Genomic DNA, 17,572 nt, shown 5'->3' on the forward strand with positions numbered 1-17,572 from the left:
ATAATTTCCAGGCAATCCACGCAATTGGTATTGGCACCTCAAAGCAGAGCAGCCGAATTGTATATTCGCTCAGGGAAACAGCCAACTAACGCGCAAGAGCCGACAGCGATTTGGCGAGAATTTGCGAGTTACCGGCTAATTTATTGTGCCCCGTGTCGCGATTTGGGCAGATCAAAGTAGCGATCGCTTCCATCCCACGTCGCATAACGGCCACTTTAACGGAGGTCAATGCGGCCGCGGCTTGTCGGCGACCGACAGTCAGATTAACTTCGTGCAAATAAGCATCCACAAAGGTGGTAAATACGTTGCAGTCGTGCTCTCCGGCTTTTCATACGCTCTCGTCGTGTACGCATCAAAAGGTATCGCGCAGTGCCCGACGGACAAGAGAGTGGCGAGCATCCTTTTCTCCGTTTGGCTCCAGCAGCTCATCACTTGGCATCGAGATGCGACTGCTGGCGGTGAGCGCGTTGCTGCTGCTGCTGCCGTGCCTTTTGCCTCTTTATGTTTCGGGTGAGCGAATTTTTTATTTCCATATATTATTTTCTTGTTTTGTAATAACTTTAATTCTGTTTTTAGTGGTAGATTATGATAATTCTGTATTTCAAGGGAACAAACGTGGACTGGTGTCATTTCATTGATTTTATTTTTTAAAACTAAGAAAATTTACGAAAATGATCAATTATATTGGAATTTTAAATTCGAATTAATAAAAAAACCCAATGACTCAAGATAAAACAAATTCAATTCAATTCGTTATATTTCTCCAAACAAGTCATAACATTTTACAAACATTTAAAGTCAGGATAATCACATTAGGAGAAATAAGGCATTTGTAGAGTTAGCGAACAACCCGCTGAAACTCGTGAATAAAATAGCAGCAAAATTTACCACTATACTTTAAACACTCGCCCACACTATACAGCCTATGCTACAAAATACAATTTAATATCTATTTTTGTATTTTAAAAGGAGGGCTTTAAAGAAATCATCCCAGATTTTACGTGTTGCAATAAAAAATGTCTAATAATTTTTGTCATCAAAACCTTTTCTATGTGACATATCTTACTATCCTTCTTTTGTTTGTCTTTCTCATAATTTACCTTTAGTATTTTTTTATAAATTAGAAACATCATCATGGATAATAAAATGTTATATCTTTCTCTTGAGAAATTATTTTGCAGTTTGCTGGTCGAGGGTCGAGATATACTTAAAATTTTTCGCACCCGTTACTCTGTTGTTTGAAGCAAAATTCGTGACGTAAATCAATATTCAGATAGCCATTTAAGTGGCTTTAATAGCATCTTCACACTCTTCGTGTAGCAGGCGCAGGTATAATAACAGTCGTCGACTAGTAAAGAGGAGTGTAATAAGTGACTGCGAGCGATTTATGAGATACAATTAGGGCTTTCATACAAGCAACCATATTTACTGCTACTCACGCTATCTGCGCTAATAAGCGTATAAAATTGATATCTGAATCAGTTTATTTATTTCCCACGTGCCTCCAAGGCAATGATCTGAATATATTAAATCGGAAAACGAGTAAAAAGAATTAACTCTGCGTTGTGGTTATGTCGCTGCACGAAAATAGATGGAATTAGAGCCTGATGGATATTTACTTTAATATCATGACTATATTATTTGATAAGAAACCACAGCATGCACTCAGTGCAAATGCACTTTCCGTTTATTCCTCAAGAAGCGCCGAGTGATCTTGACACGGTTTCATAATCGGGCCACGTGCTGGGTATTTTGGTTTTTAACTTCAACGGAAAATGCGTGGAAACCCTACTAGTCATCGCTTCGCAAGCGATAAAAGTGAAGACGCCCGGCTTTTGATCTAACATTCGACTTCCTCTGGCTGCAGGCACCGGCTGGGCCGACTACCCGCGAGCGCACATGAGGATGGAACCGTTCAAAAGCAACGACACGGGTCGGATCCTGACCAGCCTACTGGTGCTGCTCGGCGCGAAAAGCAACACGACGGTCACCTCGGACGACGACAGGACACAGGTCAGCAACCGCATCACGCCAGGATGCGACTTCTACCAAAACGTCGAGCCGTCGGACAAATTTTACATCTACTCGCCCAACTATCCAAACACGTTTGCGCCCCACGTCGCATGCAGATGGTAAATACACTTACTTTTGTCCCTCCTCAGATTGCAAAGTGTCTCTTTCGTCCAGGTACGCAGTCGCTCCCGTCGGTTGGAGGCACGAACTGGAATGCAGAGAAATCCAACTGGACGACGGGGAACCTGGCGACAATACCTGTGAGGGTGGAGACGTCCTCTGGGTCTCCCTTTCTGGAGATTCGAGGCTTCGGGATGCTCACGGGTAATAATTTCACCTTTAAGGATACGGACGTTGAAAAATTGTAAATGTTCAAAGCATTAATAAGACAATATTGTTTGGAGGTACCGTGCTGAGACTCAAACCAGAACTGTAATAGAGTATTCAAAAATGGGTAAAGAGAAAAGACTATCCATCAATATTTAAAATTTTTTACCATGGATGATTTACTTAATTGATAGATGCCAATGAAGGCATGAGGATGTCAAAATTGTTTAGTTGAAAAAAATGCGTCTTTCTAGGTGTATATCAAACCTTTTATTTTCTATAGAAATACGGAAAAATTAACAGCTTGATATACACCAAAACTGCAATTAACTTCAACTGAAAAATGAAATATTATTTGCTAATGTACCTATTTTTTACAATTCATTAGACATACAAAACTATTCATTATTAGTTTTTCAAATATTATTCTCATTTGGCAAATAAAAGCAGGCAGAAACTGAAAAGCGGAAAAACAAAAATTATTATTCATGCGGTGGCCGGTTTCATTAATTCAATTTTTGTTATCTAATTTTGAGATTTTTTGTTGATTAGGAAAATAGATTTTCATCATTAGGTCTGTAGAAATTAGGAAAATTTGGACTCGTTTTGATTACAGCTACTGTGGTGTCGGCAGTTTCTTGACCCTGAGCCATTCGAATCTGCTGAATATAGTGTTTCAAGCTGGCGCCAGGTACAATCCTGGCAGCAGGTTTTTCTGCGAGCTCAAGATTCGTCCAGCCAACGAACTGACAACGGTCGCTCCCCCAGTGGTAACCAGCAGACCCCAACCTTCATGCTCTTGTGGTCGTAGATCAGCGGTAATTTTACATTTCAATCCCTCACGATTTTAATCAGTTAATAATCGCAAAATTTCGAATTTCTAGGAGGTTGACGATTTTGATACAGTTAGAAATTTGTTTAAGCACTGCCTTTTGAATGTGGCCATTTACTCATTTGACATTTCAGAACCGAATCGTAGGTGGAACGGAAACTGGTATAAACGAATTCCCCATGATGGCGGGGTTGGTGGATTTGGAGTCCTCCCAAGTGATTTGTGGAGCGACGATTATTTCGCCAAGAAGAGCCATCACAGCAGCTCATTGTCTCGTGCAGAGGTCGCCCAGCTCTGCTGTATTACTCGTCGGCGACCATGATTTAAGGTGCATAATAAACCTTAATGGAAATTCTTGAGAATCATTGAAATAATCTTAACAGTACTGGGACGGACACGAATAAGGCAGCAGTATTCAGAATACAGAGATTTTTGGCTTTCCCGCAGTACAACACGGTGACGCAGAAAAATGATATCGCCATCATTGAAACCTTGAGAGAAATGCCGTATGTTTCACAATATTTTATAAAAGCAAATTTTAAGATAAACTTTCAGTTTCGATTCAGCTGTTGGACCAGTTTGCCTGCCCTTTAGATTTGAAGACAGGGATTTCGTTGACGATGAAGTGATCGTTTTGGGTAAATATAATCTGCCTCTGATTATAGAAAAAAAAACTTTAAACAAAATCAAACCACAGGATGGGGAAACACCGCTTACAACGGAGAACCATCCTCAAAGTTGCAAAAAGTGGAGCTGGGAGTTGTGACAGAGGAGAGGTGCAAAAGCGCTTACCCTTCTGGAAACAACATTGACAACCTCCAAATTTGCACATTTAAAAGCGGCTCAGACGCATGTCAAGCAGACTCTGGGGGACCAGTAATGTGGCAGGACCCAGAAACAAGAAGATTACATTTGGTGGGCATTGTAAGCTATGGATTCAGGTGCGCTACTGATTCCCCAGGAGTCAACACAAGAGTTACTAAATACTTGGACTGGATTCAGCAAGTCACGGGTAATTTTTACTCAAGATTTGGATTTCTCGTGACTGACAAATTATACTTTTAGGAGATGACTTTTGCGTCGCCTAGCAAGATATTGGGAGCATTTTAAAATCTGTATTTGAATATGTTATATTTATTTTCATGTATTTTCTATTCAAACTAAGAATTTTAAAAGTAAAATAAATATAAGAGACCCCATAACATACCACCAATGTTTTAACTTAAGTTACCCAATTAAGAGTTTGGTAAATAACAGATTCACCATTTAAATTACAAAATGTTGAAAGCAAAACTGATTTTTTCACTGAGGAGCCTACCCTGCAAAGCGAGATGAACTCCAAGGCAGGAATGCTTTCCTCTGGAAGCCGGCAAGTTATGATGTACTGGGCATGGAACTTCATAGGATCACCTTAATAAGGAAAAAACAAAAATCAGCTCTTGACAGTTAAACGTTGCAATATTCAAATACCAGGATAGGCTAAAAAGTCGCCTCCAAACTTTTGGCCTGCAGTGACGTAAAATCCTCTTCTCCATAAGTCCGTAAATGTTTTCAATTTCAGCCAATCGATCTTTTTGTGTGGCATCGGGTACTGTATTTCAGTCACGGTTAAATCTTTTATCCAAGGGGCCTCTGGGAAATAAGTTTTATGAAGCAGTTCAAATATTTTGATGATTGGTTTCTACCAGTAGGAACTTGTGTTAATGCAGCTTCTTCAGGGATTGGCACAACTTTGTTGAGCTCATCTTTGATAACCGACTCCCGATCGGGAAGTACTGTTTCTTCTAAATAAGAGCATCCAGCCTGAAAATCATGAAAGTTAAGTAAGAAAACGTCCACCAGGAAATATATAATCACCTCTGTTGAAGTGGAATAATTTAATTTTCGTCTTTTCCCTTTCTTAGGAACACTGCCCAGAATTTTTCTTTTTTTTCCTTCAACAATAATATCAACCATCTCCAGTATTTTCCTCCTTCTCTCATCTTGGAAATATTTAACCTGGGAAAGTAAAAATCAGCATAAAACTAGAAACATAAATTTCAACAGACTTGATCTTGATAACTCTGTCTTCGAAAATCTTCAAATTTTTCTTTTAAATTGCCACTGGGTTTCTCTCTGAAAGATTCATAGTCGACAAGCCGTGCAATTTTTTCTTGGAGCAAAAATCGCGTCTCTTCAGGCAGAAGGGCTAAAGGTAGAGCTAGGTGTTTGTCCTGGTGAGGAAGCATGCCCAGCGTACCGATCAGGTTACCACAGATTCGATGTTCTTTTCGCAATATCAGCCAATCTGAAATAAAATATAGTTTTTTAATCGACAGGGAAAACATCAAGACAAAAACACGGCTATTTCTAATTTACAAAGGTCTTTGTTCGTATTTGTTACAACATTTGTCAGGTAATGATTTGAATAGATATTATTTCAAGAGTACTCAAAAGAGTAGGATGCAGGAAGCAACAAAATTTAAATAGGGATTGTCTCAAAGCCCCCCATATATTGTGGATCGCTAGTATTTAATAATATTGAAGGGTTATAAAATTCAGAGTTGCCAGAGATATCAACATAAAGAACATTTTGCTAGTTAATTTTTAATCTCTGCCGCAGTTGTCACAAAGCTCCCATTTTAATCACAAAATCCTTATGAGGATTTCAGGATTTGCAATTTTGATGCCAAGGGTTGCAAGAGACTCGATCCCCCTTGTTCTGCTTCATCGCATTCATATAAAATTTAATGCCAACCGGAGAGAATTAATTAAGTCGACGAGCCGAGTGCTGCGTGCTCCAGAGGCATCAATTATCGGGAACAAAAATCTGCTATATGGAGTACAGAGGATCCGAGCGTCCTCGCGGGCACACAGGGGATGGGAGTAGAGAGAGAGAGAGTGGCGTGTAAAGGGGTGAGGGCGCAGAACCAGAGAAAATCCATAGAGTAGCGAGACGGCAGAGCGAGCTGTCGGTCCCTCAGCGCGTAAAAATCAATATTACACAACAAAACACAATATTCGTGTACCGTGCGCACTCCAGACGAAGGCCTCGCCGTTCAGGGCGACTAGGGTAATCATGCCGAGGCGCGATTCGGCAGCCGAAACGTGGTGAAACGAGAAGCCGGTCGGTATTTGTGTTTACGTCCGTCGCAGGTAGGTAAACAACAACAAATGCATGCGTGCAAATCGGCTCGATGGTAGCCGCTGGCTGAGCCACGCCCCTTTATCTCATCCTTCATGGCGCTGTTGTTGTTTGTGCCTGGCACAAACTCGCCGACACTGATTTTTGCCGACCGACCTTGACTTGCCGACTGCTTTCAGGAATCGTCCTCGCCGAATCTGCTGTCGAACAAGCAACAGGTAAACACGCGCCGAGTCCCGGCGTGCCGAAAGTCGCCCCTTTATATCGTTTTTTCCTTTGCTGTCGACTCCTTTGTTGAGACTTTATTGACCAGGTTTGAAATCTGAACTGACGGATCTTTGGACTCGGTTTTAGGCTGCTCGGTGTGTGGTTGATGCCCGTAGGTGTAGTTTTGCCGCTTACGGCTGCCAACGCAGCTGCAGCGGCAAATAGAGGTGCTATCGCGATCAGGTACTTGGAAAAGGACAGGAAATCAAAGAAAATAATTAGCTTGTCTTAGCTAATATAGGAATCTATATAATGTACTCCTTTAAATAATAAAATTATTGATTTAAAATATCATCGTCTTAGCAAAAGTTGAATGTTTAAGAGAGTTCACCATTAGGTGCGATCACAATTCTAATTCCCAGGTCTTACTCTTGTTGCAGGTTTGACAGACCAGATTGCACCTCTGGAGCTGCGCCCATGGACTACTACCATCAACAGCAACCTCACCAAGCACCCCCTCAGCCCGTACCTGCCCCAAGCTACCCTTTGACGAATCCTCAAAATACGTACAACCAGTATGGACCAAGCACTTCCACGGAAAATTACATCCAGTACCCCACCTCACATATATTCCAGCAACACACGTAGGACACATCCATTCCAAATGAAACCTAGGAGTCTGAAATTTGTTTCAACAGGACGACAGAGGTAACGACGACGTCACTGGGATACTCGGCAGACCCAGTGACGAAAGCAGTAATGGACAACATCCTAGGAAAATTGCCGACTAAGAAAAATCAAGTATGTACAACCTTTTCCCGTCGAATTTAAGTAATTTCACTGTATTTGTTTGTTTGTCTTAGCTGGTGTACCGATGTGAGGTCTGCAACATGGATTTCTCGGGACAGAGTGTGCTGGACATGCATTTAACAGGAGCCAAGCATGCGAAGAAAGTAAAGTCAATGCAAATTCTCAATGATCTTTCTGCGACCGGGCAGTTTACCACTAAAGGCAACTCTCTGTGGTGTGAAGCTTGTGGAATAGAAGCTAATTCTTCTCAGCAGCTACAAACACACCTCTCCGGTAACGAATTGTTTGCTCTTCCAGTTGCACATTTCATAAATTATTCATTTAAATATATTTTAACTCTGGTTATTAAAATTTGCACTATTCCCAGAATTTTCCTAAGATCAATTTTTAACTCCTCTGAAAATAATGTATTTCAGGTAACAAACACAAGCAAAGAGTTGCGAAACTGGCCACCAGCGGTCAGATCCCCCCGATGCCAGTACCGCCACCTGCACCACTCCAGCCCCCCTTGGCACCAAGCCAGATTGACTCTGTCCTTATGCCCCCGCCCCCTCCACCCCAATTACCTTTCCCTGGAGAGCCAACAGTTCCTGGAGAAGAATCGCCTGCAAGTCTGCGGAACTACGTCTGCGATATATGCGAATTGAATCTGAATTCTGCTCAGCAACTAACACAAGTATGTACATTTCATGCCTCATGCATTATTATTTTTTTGCATTTTGTCTTCAACAAAGATAGGACATATAAAAAATGTCAGAAATTATAGTAATTTTCTTTTAGTCTTTTTCAAAATGCGAATTCACCGTGTGAAATATTGGCTACGTATTTGATCTCTGTAAAATGCAGAAGATTTTAATGATTACTAAAAATTGAAATTGTCATGATAATGGCAATTAATTAATTCAGAGTTTTCTTACATTTCTGTTGTATTTTTACCTCAGTTTGCCTGCAATCACACTTTATCAATAAGTTTTAAAGTCGCAATGCTTGTGCAGCATCAAGAATCGCGCAAACACAAAGAAAAAGCTTCTGGACGCTATCGACACAGCCCATATGGAAGCGGTGCATCCAGGTTCAAACAGAATACGAAAAAGAAGAAGAAGAAAAAGGTCAATCCGACAGCATACCTGACCCCTCTGAGCGCCAGTTTTGTGCGCGGCAACATGCTCTAATTAGTGCATTCAGTGATCAAAGACTTATTATTTTCCTTAACCATTACTTGGTTTTGAGGCAATTTGTAGATGCGTCTGCGTTTGCTTTGCATTTCTTGTCTCATATTTAGAGAAAAAAAATCAAAACATGAGCTCACAGTCGATTGGCTTACTCTTCTACGTAAACTACAATACAAAATAATTAACTATAACAATGACAAGTTATTACCTAAATAAAGATAAACGCGCCAAATGAAACTTTGAAACCAATATTCTCATTCCAAACGACCTGGGTAGAATGTTGTTAGCATTTCAATGCGGTTGGGAGAGAAAGAGATTAATTTGGTGCGTAGGTGCCAAAGGTGTAATTCAATTTGCATATGAATGTAAGTACAGAGTGTTGTTACTTTCAACAAGTGCTTAACAAACACCCAGCGAGAGAGCGTCATCTCTTTTGGTTCGACTAGCTTCTGAGCTGTTTGTCTTGCTATTTATTCACACGAGAATACAGGGCGTGTCGAGCGCCGTGTTTCTCGTCGGTGTCGCCCTTTTTATCCCTTCGCAGAGAGAATGTACGGCGGAGTAGACGCGACGATGATTGAATCCATTGTTGATACAGAAGTCAGATAAATACGGGCAAGGCCTAAACCACGACAAAAGATGCTCGTCGAGACCAGGCGTGTAGATTTAATGTGTCGTTTCGGCTTAGGTGAATGAGTTGTGTAAATTTTTGGCTGTGGGAAAGTGCGAGTTTTAAAGATTGCCAAACGTAGAAATATCCTTGATCCGTAGTCCTAAATGATTTGTAGAAGTAGGTTTCGGATGATTGAAACACGACAATAAGTAACTCAACTACCTCTTTATCGCAATATCGTAAAATCCAGTGTTTGAAGTTAAAGTCGCGATTTGGAATTTATTTGATTCATATTTATTGGTCTGTACAATTAATAGGGATGAAATTGGGTGTATTTTTAATGTCAGAATTTACGGTACATCAATTGGTTGGAAAATTAATTCGTCACGTGATTAGAATAATTAATTAAAGTCAATATGGAAAAAGTAAATTGGAAACGAATGTCGAACGAACTTGAGATTCTGTAACTTACTTTGGAAACGTCCGGAAGTTTCTAGTACCAAGTAGTCGGAAGAATCACAACAGATTAATTTTTAGTAACCAAAATTGTGTGTGCTACTGCGAATTTAAGGTAAGCTGCAAAGTTTGCATTTTATAAATTTTAATTTATTAAAAGGAGTTTCTCCGTCATAGAGCATTCACTTTTGGATAGATCATCTCGTCTTTGGGGAATCAAAATCAGCCACAAAATGATATCTCAGCACTAAAAATTCCCTAAAAAATGGCCAGATCCAAATTTTTTACTGTTAGCTAATATGCGCTATGCCCCTTTTTAAAATAATTTTAGTACCTTTTGGAGTTTAACTGTGTTAGACTTTGTCGACTTGACTTTTAGTGAACAATCTACATTATCGACCGCTGAAGACAACAATATTTGCAAACTACTAGTAATTTGTGCCATGTAAAGTGCAAAATACGAAAGTTAATATTTTAGTGAGTGCTATATTTTTCAGACATATTATTCATTTTTCACTGTAATTTTTCATTTTTCTACTTTTAACACGATTTATAGCAGCAGTGCAAAATAAAACTTATTCTGACGCATCGCCTCGACTGCAATTATCTCTGAATTTTGCGAAGTGAAGTTCGTTCATCCTCAGTTTACACCATGTTTTTCACACTGGAACCCCTTATTTCTGCCCCCAAGTAATCAGCCGTCACGACACAATCGCGGGCGACCTCAATTTGCGAACTGATCAAAACGTTCTCTGCCGCTCATCGCGCGGCGTTGATTATTATGCAAATAGTCGGGCATAAGACCGAATCTCAATTGCAAATGCGAACGAACGAGCGCGCAGAGGCGAAAGGTGCTGCCGCTCTCATTAATCTGAAAAGGGCGCCTCCCTAAAACGCGTACGGGTCGAATTATGATGATGATGTGCCCACATGAGGGAGACAATTTGCATAATGTTCAGCACTACTATTTTGTACTGACATTTAGCTAAGCCGTCTGCTTGTTATCCGCAGCGCAACTCCACTTCAGCGCGCGATGTGTCTCCTTTGCGGCGGCGTCCGAAAGGGTCGTGCGAAATAGTTGTTGCAACTCATACTATTTGGGATCAAACACCTACATTCCAGCTTACAATAATAATTTACTTAACATCGATCAAGATCACCCTTATTGTTATATAGTTAATTTTCAAAAGTAGAATAAAGTTAAATATAAAAAAGTATAAAAATACAAATCAAACTCCTATATGTATGAATGAGATGTGTGAATGTGTTTTATAATATGTTAATTAATTTATTTTTATGAAGCATAAATCGATTATAAAACGACCCACACGAAAAAGACCCTAAATTCTCAGAGGCGACGCGTAAATTTTGGTTTTTATTCTGCTACTGGAATCTTCAAATCAATTTCTAGAGTTGTTGCGCAATAACTAAGCCGTGGGAAAATACTATATTACGGGTGTTAAATTATAAATTGGTCACGGCACACATTTTAAATTACTTTTTGCAATGAATTTATTGTAACTAAACATGCTTCTAAATTTTTAAAATCAACCTATTTACAGAAAAACTTTTTGAGCAGACGATTTTTTCTTGTGAATGTAGTGAATTTACACACTATTTTTCACAGCCCTTGCAATAGCAGTATTTTTATAATCCGAATTAATATTCCGGCTGTGAATCTCGAGAGCGGCCCCGTCATCGTGGATCGTGGACCAATCCCTTTTTTCGTTCGGAATATTAAATACTCGTGGCCGGTCTGGCCTGTGAGTGAGTGGCGAGATTAAAATTAAGAAGAGAAGCCGAAAAGCAAGCCTCTCATTAGGACAGTCGCGTCGATTGATATTCACGGCGATCGCTCTCAATCGTACGTCCGCCGGCGCAGCGAATAAATTACGCGCCGCGTCCTCCGCTTAATGATAGGCTTTGCAGCGCAAGTCTCCGAATTTTGATCAGTGACAGCGCCGGCAAAAATGTCCCCGCGGCCATTCGGATTTTTGCTTTTTGGCTCGGATTCAAACGCGACCTCCGCGTGCGAGATGTTTCTCCGCGATTCCTTGTGATTTATGGATTTCCAGGAGGAAACTGAAGGCACGCCATTGTGTTTCTGCTGGGTCGTGTCGTGTGGGCATGTTAGATTATTAAAAAATGCGTCTCGGACCAGACTGGCACCATAAACTCAAACCATGACGGAGCTTCTATTTTACTTCTTATCGATTGAGCTATAATTTCTAAACAATAATGTTAGAAGTAGTCCTGAATTATTATTTATTTTTTCTGCTCAAATCTAACCGTTATGTTGGACTTATGCAAAACCCAAAGTTTTAATTCAAAACTAGATTAATTATTATAAACTATATACATACCAGAATTGATCTCGAATATGCGACATGTGCGAATTACGCTAACCTAATTTGTCATAGATGTAGTTATTTCCTTATCAAAATACCACAGGCCAGTGGAGAGGAAGGCTCATTAGAGCCGAACTAGTGTAGCTTTTAGCGTTTTTATTGCGAGTCTGGCGTAAAACGCACCAAAAAATCGGTATGATTAATACGCGTACTAATTATCAATCCGGTTACACTTGTTGGAAGAACAAATTATTCTGGAGAGACCACCCAGCAGGTGGACTTCCAGCAGCGAACACCGCAGCAGCAAGTGTCTCCGCGTAACAGAATAAAAAACCTGATTTTCCTACTTGAAGAGCCGAGATTCGCAAATAACCTCGATTTGAACTTACAAATTCTTTGCTGTTTTCCAAACTCGAAGATGTTTTTATCATCCCGTCGAGTCAGAAATTTATATATAATAAAAAGATGGCAAAGTTCAATGCACAATTATCCTTTTGAACTGAAATGCATTTATTTAGTACGTCTCAGAGATCCATTGTACTTTGAAGTATCCACCAGAATTCTTCACTTCTTCAAAATAATAGGCTTTACCTATTGGAAATTGCACTTTCTATACTTGTGACCCTTCACCCGTCATAAATTTATCAACAATTCGATGTCCCGGACAGAATCATTTTGTTTGCGTGCGGTCGAGAATCAGGCAGAAATCGCGCACACTTCACATAAATCTGCGATTGATGTGAATGTCACGATTTTTCTGCTTCTCCGCGCGCCGCGGCGGCGTCATAGTTAAAATTCCTGGCGAAAAATCGCCCATATCAGCGGAGCCAGAGAGGAGCAGAGACCGCTGGCAATAAAAGGGAGAAAAACTGAAACCACGAAATTTATGACAGCGCCAAGACAATGGGGCATCGGGTAATAAAAAGCCTGGTATCGCTGCATTGCCACGAAATGAGTTTAGAATTTTGATCGGCTCATTATCAAATGGAGCCACGGCTCTTGGGAATGCATGACGATGCGCTGGTAATTCTGCTCCGAGAGGCGCGCGTTTCTTTTTATTAATGTGACTGCTGCGCGGCAATTGTGGATTTTTGTGCTGTTATTACGCCGCCGTAATTGCCCGCCATTAAAATGAATGTTCCAAATGCTCGGCTTGACCGATGTTTATTATTTTTAAAGGGGGACCAAGAGCCACTTCTGACGAAAAATGCAAAGTAGAAGGCTCTCAATGAAGCCTCGTAATGTGCAGTTTTTGGTGGGAACAGTTTGTTTTGCAGAATTACAACAGCCGAATAGATGTTAATTTTCTCATAACAAAAAAATAAACAAATGCATTGATCTCTTTCAGTAATTTTTAATTCTAAAGAGCACTATCGTGTCTAAAAATCAGCTTCACGAAGTTAGTAAAAATATTGAAGATTATTGCAAATATCAAACGTTTTTGATTAATTGCAATGCCATCGAAAATATAAACCGATGAAATACCATATTTTATATCAAAAGCAGCACATCAAGTTTTCAACAAATCGAATCAGCTTATCCGCTCGATTAATTTGGGCAATTTATCGCTGATGTTCATCAAGATAAATTTCAGGAGGGATATCAGCTGATGCAATTTTTAAAAGCTGACGTTTATTACTAGACATTCTTGCATCGTTAAAAAATGCTCTTTTTATTTAGTTTTAATTATTAATTAAACAATCGTTAATAATTCGATCTTGAGCTTACAGGCGTTACCCATTGTAATAAATATCGTGAACGTAGTTACAGAAACCAATAGATAAATTCCCGATCACTAAACAATTAATTACCGTCGAGGTGGCCACGACTTTGGAATGACTTTTCAGGTCCGCCCTTCGTCTGGAATAATTAATTCAGCACATTGGACATATAGACATTCCCGAGCCGAAGAACACACCAAAGGTTTCTCAGATGCCCGTTGGCGACAAAATGAATTCCCGACTTGCCTAATTGATAAATGGAATTTGGAGACTCATCAACATGCAATAAAAATTACGAGTGCTGAATTTGAGGTGTGTACATCGGGCCATCGGAATACATTTTTTACTGTTGCGCGCTACAGAGATGCTGCTGCGGCTGGCAGCTCTTATCTGGCCGGGTAATAAATAAAAATTCATATCTTACGCGGCGTATCAAGCTGTACACGTAATATGCGGGGTGGGTTGGAGATTCCTACACACACAAGTGCTCGCTGATGGAAATTCAAAAGACAGCCCCGAGGTCGGGAATGTGAAATATAATTTTTTTAAAAGCCAGCCCGGCTGCTTTTCGACTCACTCGTTTAAAACATTCCAGAGCGAAGTCTATCACTTTTTCTTCTTAATGTATGCAAAACACAAACGTGCAATTACGCCTGGACGCCGAATAATGTGAAAAGTCATTCTGATATTCCTCGCAATTAGCGCGAATGAAACATCAAAATGTGCTCATTCCTCGCCAGCAGCAGCACACGTATAATACATCGGCGCAGACAGCCTGCTCATTATCGTACCGAAAAGCACTTACTCGCCAATATCTGCTTTGCAATTTCGTCTGGCGACTGCAAAAAAGGAGGGGCACGGGGGTAATTTGCTGTATTGTAAAATGGCATCCTTGGACTCAAGCAAATCCGAAAATTCAGCACATTCTGAATTTGCATTTGCGATTACGATGTTTCCCGCACAAGAGGCGAGTTTTTCGTAACCTTCTCGAAAAAAATGGCGAGTAATTATGGGCGGATCTGAAACTATCGGCGGGTTAGTGAAGAGAGAAGCGAGAAAATACCCTGACCGTAAAATTTAATGACATTATTCATGGCCAACGCGTACTTTCTGCTAGACAAGCCAACTCGGAACCGAAGCAGGTCTCAAAGTTTCAAAATATTAGTTAAAAAATTAATATAAAACTGAAAAAAATGAATGTACGTCTTCAATAGTTTTAATCCCCATTTAAAAGCAAAATCAATAAATCTATTATATAATATGTAAACTTAAAGCAAACTTTGCCAGAGAAAAATATTAGTCCCTTAATTCTAACCAGGGATTTCAGTTCAACCGCTGGGTCAACGAAATATGGAGTGCCCTTTTTGAAGGCACTGACCAAAATTATTGTTGTTAGAAATCTAGTTTAACTAAATAGTCTAACTTTAGTAGTCCAGGTGGGACAGTCTTTTTTATATTAATTATTGGAAGCTTAACACTTCCCTCTCTATTGTTCAATTTTTGTTTCTCTTCAGATAAATTCACGTTTCCCTAGAACGATTGTTCTTGGTACTTCTGGTGCACGTTGTGCACACCGTATTGAATTGAATCGTGCATTTACCCACGAATTTCCACTGTTGAAATTCGCTTTGAAGGGCCGCACACGTTGCTATTATTGCATTAGTCTGATTCATACGCCTGTGCTCTTTGCGTGCAATGACGGCCAATCAAACGTGGGGATACTTGCTTGGCGTACTCGTGATAAAGTGCACTCGTCGGCGTTACTTGTGCTGCCAATTCACGACGGCTGGGCATGAGGAACTGGTGGCTGCGGAGAACGGTCGCGCTCCGAAGAAGAGCGACGATGATGAAAGGAGACCGCGCGTGGAGCAGATGCAATAATAACACACAATGATGATGAGAATGCAGTAATTATTGAGCACCATCATCGTCTTATATGTAGATAAATAGCCCATTAGATGACGCGGCACATTTGGCCACGACCGAGAAAAAACTTGCGGTCCACACTGAACTTTTTATCGCGAATTTTGACGAACACCGCGTGCACCTAGTCCAGACGACACTAGGTGCCCCGAATGCGAAAATGAGTGCAAACTTATTTTCGCTTTTCTGTTGTCTTGTTTGACAGAGCTAAAAACTTCAGTGATTATTTTTGACGATTTTACAAGAGCCTTGCTTTAGTTTTGATTTTTTAATAGGAGTAGCTCGCGGAATGGTGTAGAGATGGGATTGATTTTAATTGACATAAACTAATAAAGGCTTTAAAATACCGTAAAAATAAATTTTAACTTGGCTGAAATAAAAATTAAGCTCCATAAAGCGTTATGGACCTTCAGTCGTGTATTTATTTCTCTACGCTGAATGCGGTGGTAAATGTCTGGCAATAAAGTCCATCCCGTTAGGAATACTAAAAATTTCAAAAAGGAGAATTAAAAAATAAATATTCAAGCCTGTCTTATCTAGTTTATTTAAAAAGGAATCCAAATAGGTGGGAAAGGGAGAAAAAGGAAGAGCCACAAGGTTGAAGTATAATGGTGGGCAAAAATCACTTTTCTAATCATCTCTTTTCTTCATTTTTCTTTGAAAGTTTATGTATGATGTCTTTTCCAAAGGGTAAGGTGATTCAAAATATTCTGGAAGCGTGCTGTGAACCAACCATTATATTCAACTCATCAGTCAGTGTTAGCTGCGCAAATGTAAAAAAATACAGATGGCAAAAGTAATTAGAATATGTACATCTTCATTGATTCGAAAAACACGAAGCAATCAAGCGCTGGGCTATAATGAGGTCTTGTAAAAACTTTGCATCCGAAAGGCCACCTGCGCAATTGCGAGCGCTCCCACAGAATTTATCGGTTTAATTATACATAGTGCCAGCTTTCATAAATTTATGGACACTTAAGCACTTTTAAATTTTGGCCGCGATTTTTTTGCCGCTGCGTGAATCTTGTGCGAAGGAATTAAAACCAGATCCCGCATGAATTATTTCAGCACGGAGGTTTGTTCACGAGTGGGTTGAACTCTGCTATTAGTGATTTAAAAATTTGTAGCAAGTGAACAACTTAATCAAAAGATGTAATCAAATTGGGTTTATGAGCAAAGAGCACTGCCAGGTTGGACCACCGTCTTTCAGCGCCAGACAAATTTATGGCAGCCTTCACAGACCTTCATTTGGAAGAGTGATTCAAGAACGTTCCTTCGCCAAGATTTACACATTCCCTATCCTTGCGTACATAAATATTCATTTCGTCTTATCCTCATTTGTACGTACGTGTACGCATAAAATGAGGTATTCCACATCGCGGCCAATCCCTCTTGCTGAAAAGATTTTCCGCTCAGCAGCCAGCGCAGTGGGTATAAAAATTCCATCAGGATTTGCAAAACTAATGAAGACAGCGTCCTCGCATTCATAATATTTTGCACCGCATTCAGAAGGACTGCCGCCTAAAAATAAAGTGCCCTCGCCCGTGAGTGTATAAGCTCTATTATCAGCAGCCCGCCAACTCTGTTGGTACGTACATGAGATATTATTGCCGAGGCGCAGAAAAAGATCAGGCTGAAAAGAAGTATCGAGATAAAACCTCCGCTTCTTCTACTCTGTTAAATTCACAGCACCAGCAATAACTCTCGTCTGCTCTTTTATATAATGCGAAATCCAGCTCGGCAGCAAAAAAAATATTAAACGTGTGTACGCGAACTTTTTGTCGCGAGGAGCAAAATGTGTACCGGCAGCCGCACACATATTTATGCGCACAGCTAGATTTTAATCTGACAGCGCGTATTTTGTGAATTATAAGCATTCCTCATTTTTGGCCCCGCTTCGTTACGTGAAGCGTGTTTTCTGCGGATTATAGGGAAGGCCCTGCCTGATAATGCCGCGAATTGCACATCTACCTGAAGATTGCGTGTCGCGCGAGCAGTTTAAATAACGACTCGGCCAGCGATAATG

At 40.3% G+C, this 17,572-nt stretch overlaps 3 protein-coding genes across 6 annotated transcripts; 2 read left to right on the forward strand and 1 right to left on the reverse strand.

The window, feature by feature from the left end:
- Nucleotides 1–328: 328 nt before the first annotated feature.
- On the forward strand, nucleotides 329–4,378 carry LOC135945662 (venom serine protease-like). 2 transcript variants are annotated; one of them, XM_065493488.1, is made up of 10 exons: nucleotides 329–510; nucleotides 1,868–2,132; nucleotides 2,188–2,337; nucleotides 2,957–3,158; nucleotides 3,225–3,245; nucleotides 3,307–3,500; nucleotides 3,556–3,678; nucleotides 3,728–3,810; nucleotides 3,870–4,184; nucleotides 4,238–4,378. In XM_065493488.1, the coding sequence occupies exons 1-10, from the start codon at nucleotides 444–446 to the stop codon at nucleotides 4,258–4,260; spliced, it is 1,443 nt and encodes a 480-aa protein (XP_065349560.1). In that variant the 5' UTR covers nucleotides 329–443; the 3' UTR covers nucleotides 4,261–4,378. The 2 variants fall into 2 exon arrangements, with proteins under 2 accessions (XP_065349560.1, XP_065349567.1); XM_065493495.1 differs by lacking the exon at nucleotides 3,225–3,245 and having other exon boundaries at nucleotides 333–510.
- Nucleotides 4,364–6,316, reverse strand: Tsen34 (tRNA splicing endonuclease subunit 34). The gene is made up of 6 exons (XM_065493537.1): nucleotides 6,181–6,316; nucleotides 5,221–5,459; nucleotides 5,030–5,170; nucleotides 4,858–4,975; nucleotides 4,643–4,804; nucleotides 4,364–4,582 (listed from the first exon to the last, which is right to left on the reverse strand). The coding sequence occupies exons 1-6, from the start codon at nucleotides 6,230–6,232 to the stop codon at nucleotides 4,395–4,397; spliced, it is 900 nt and encodes a 299-aa protein (XP_065349609.1). The 5' UTR covers nucleotides 6,233–6,316; the 3' UTR covers nucleotides 4,364–4,394.
- LOC135945678 (zinc finger protein 385B-like) lies at nucleotides 6,167–8,730 on the forward strand. 3 transcript variants are annotated; one of them, XM_065493507.1, is made up of 8 exons: nucleotides 6,167–6,307; nucleotides 6,476–6,514; nucleotides 6,651–6,746; nucleotides 6,944–7,147; nucleotides 7,202–7,304; nucleotides 7,367–7,586; nucleotides 7,730–7,989; nucleotides 8,309–8,730. In XM_065493507.1, the coding sequence occupies exons 3-8, from the start codon at nucleotides 6,670–6,672 to the stop codon at nucleotides 8,483–8,485; spliced, it is 1,041 nt and encodes a 346-aa protein (XP_065349579.1). In that variant the 5' UTR covers nucleotides 6,167–6,307; nucleotides 6,476–6,514; nucleotides 6,651–6,669; the 3' UTR covers nucleotides 8,486–8,730. The 3 variants fall into 3 exon arrangements, with proteins under 3 accessions (XP_065349579.1, XP_065349597.1, XP_065349588.1); XM_065493525.1 differs by lacking the exon at nucleotides 6,651–6,746; XM_065493516.1 differs by lacking the exons at nucleotides 6,167–6,307; nucleotides 6,651–6,746 and having other exon boundaries at nucleotides 6,369–6,514.
- Nucleotides 8,731–17,572: the final 8,842 nt, after the last annotated feature.

This window comes from Cloeon dipterum, chromosome 1 (assembly GCF_949628265.1).
Source record: "Cloeon dipterum chromosome 1, ieCloDipt1.1, whole genome shotgun sequence".
NCBI classification, from domain to species: domain Eukaryota; kingdom Metazoa; phylum Arthropoda; class Insecta; order Ephemeroptera; family Baetidae; genus Cloeon; species Cloeon dipterum.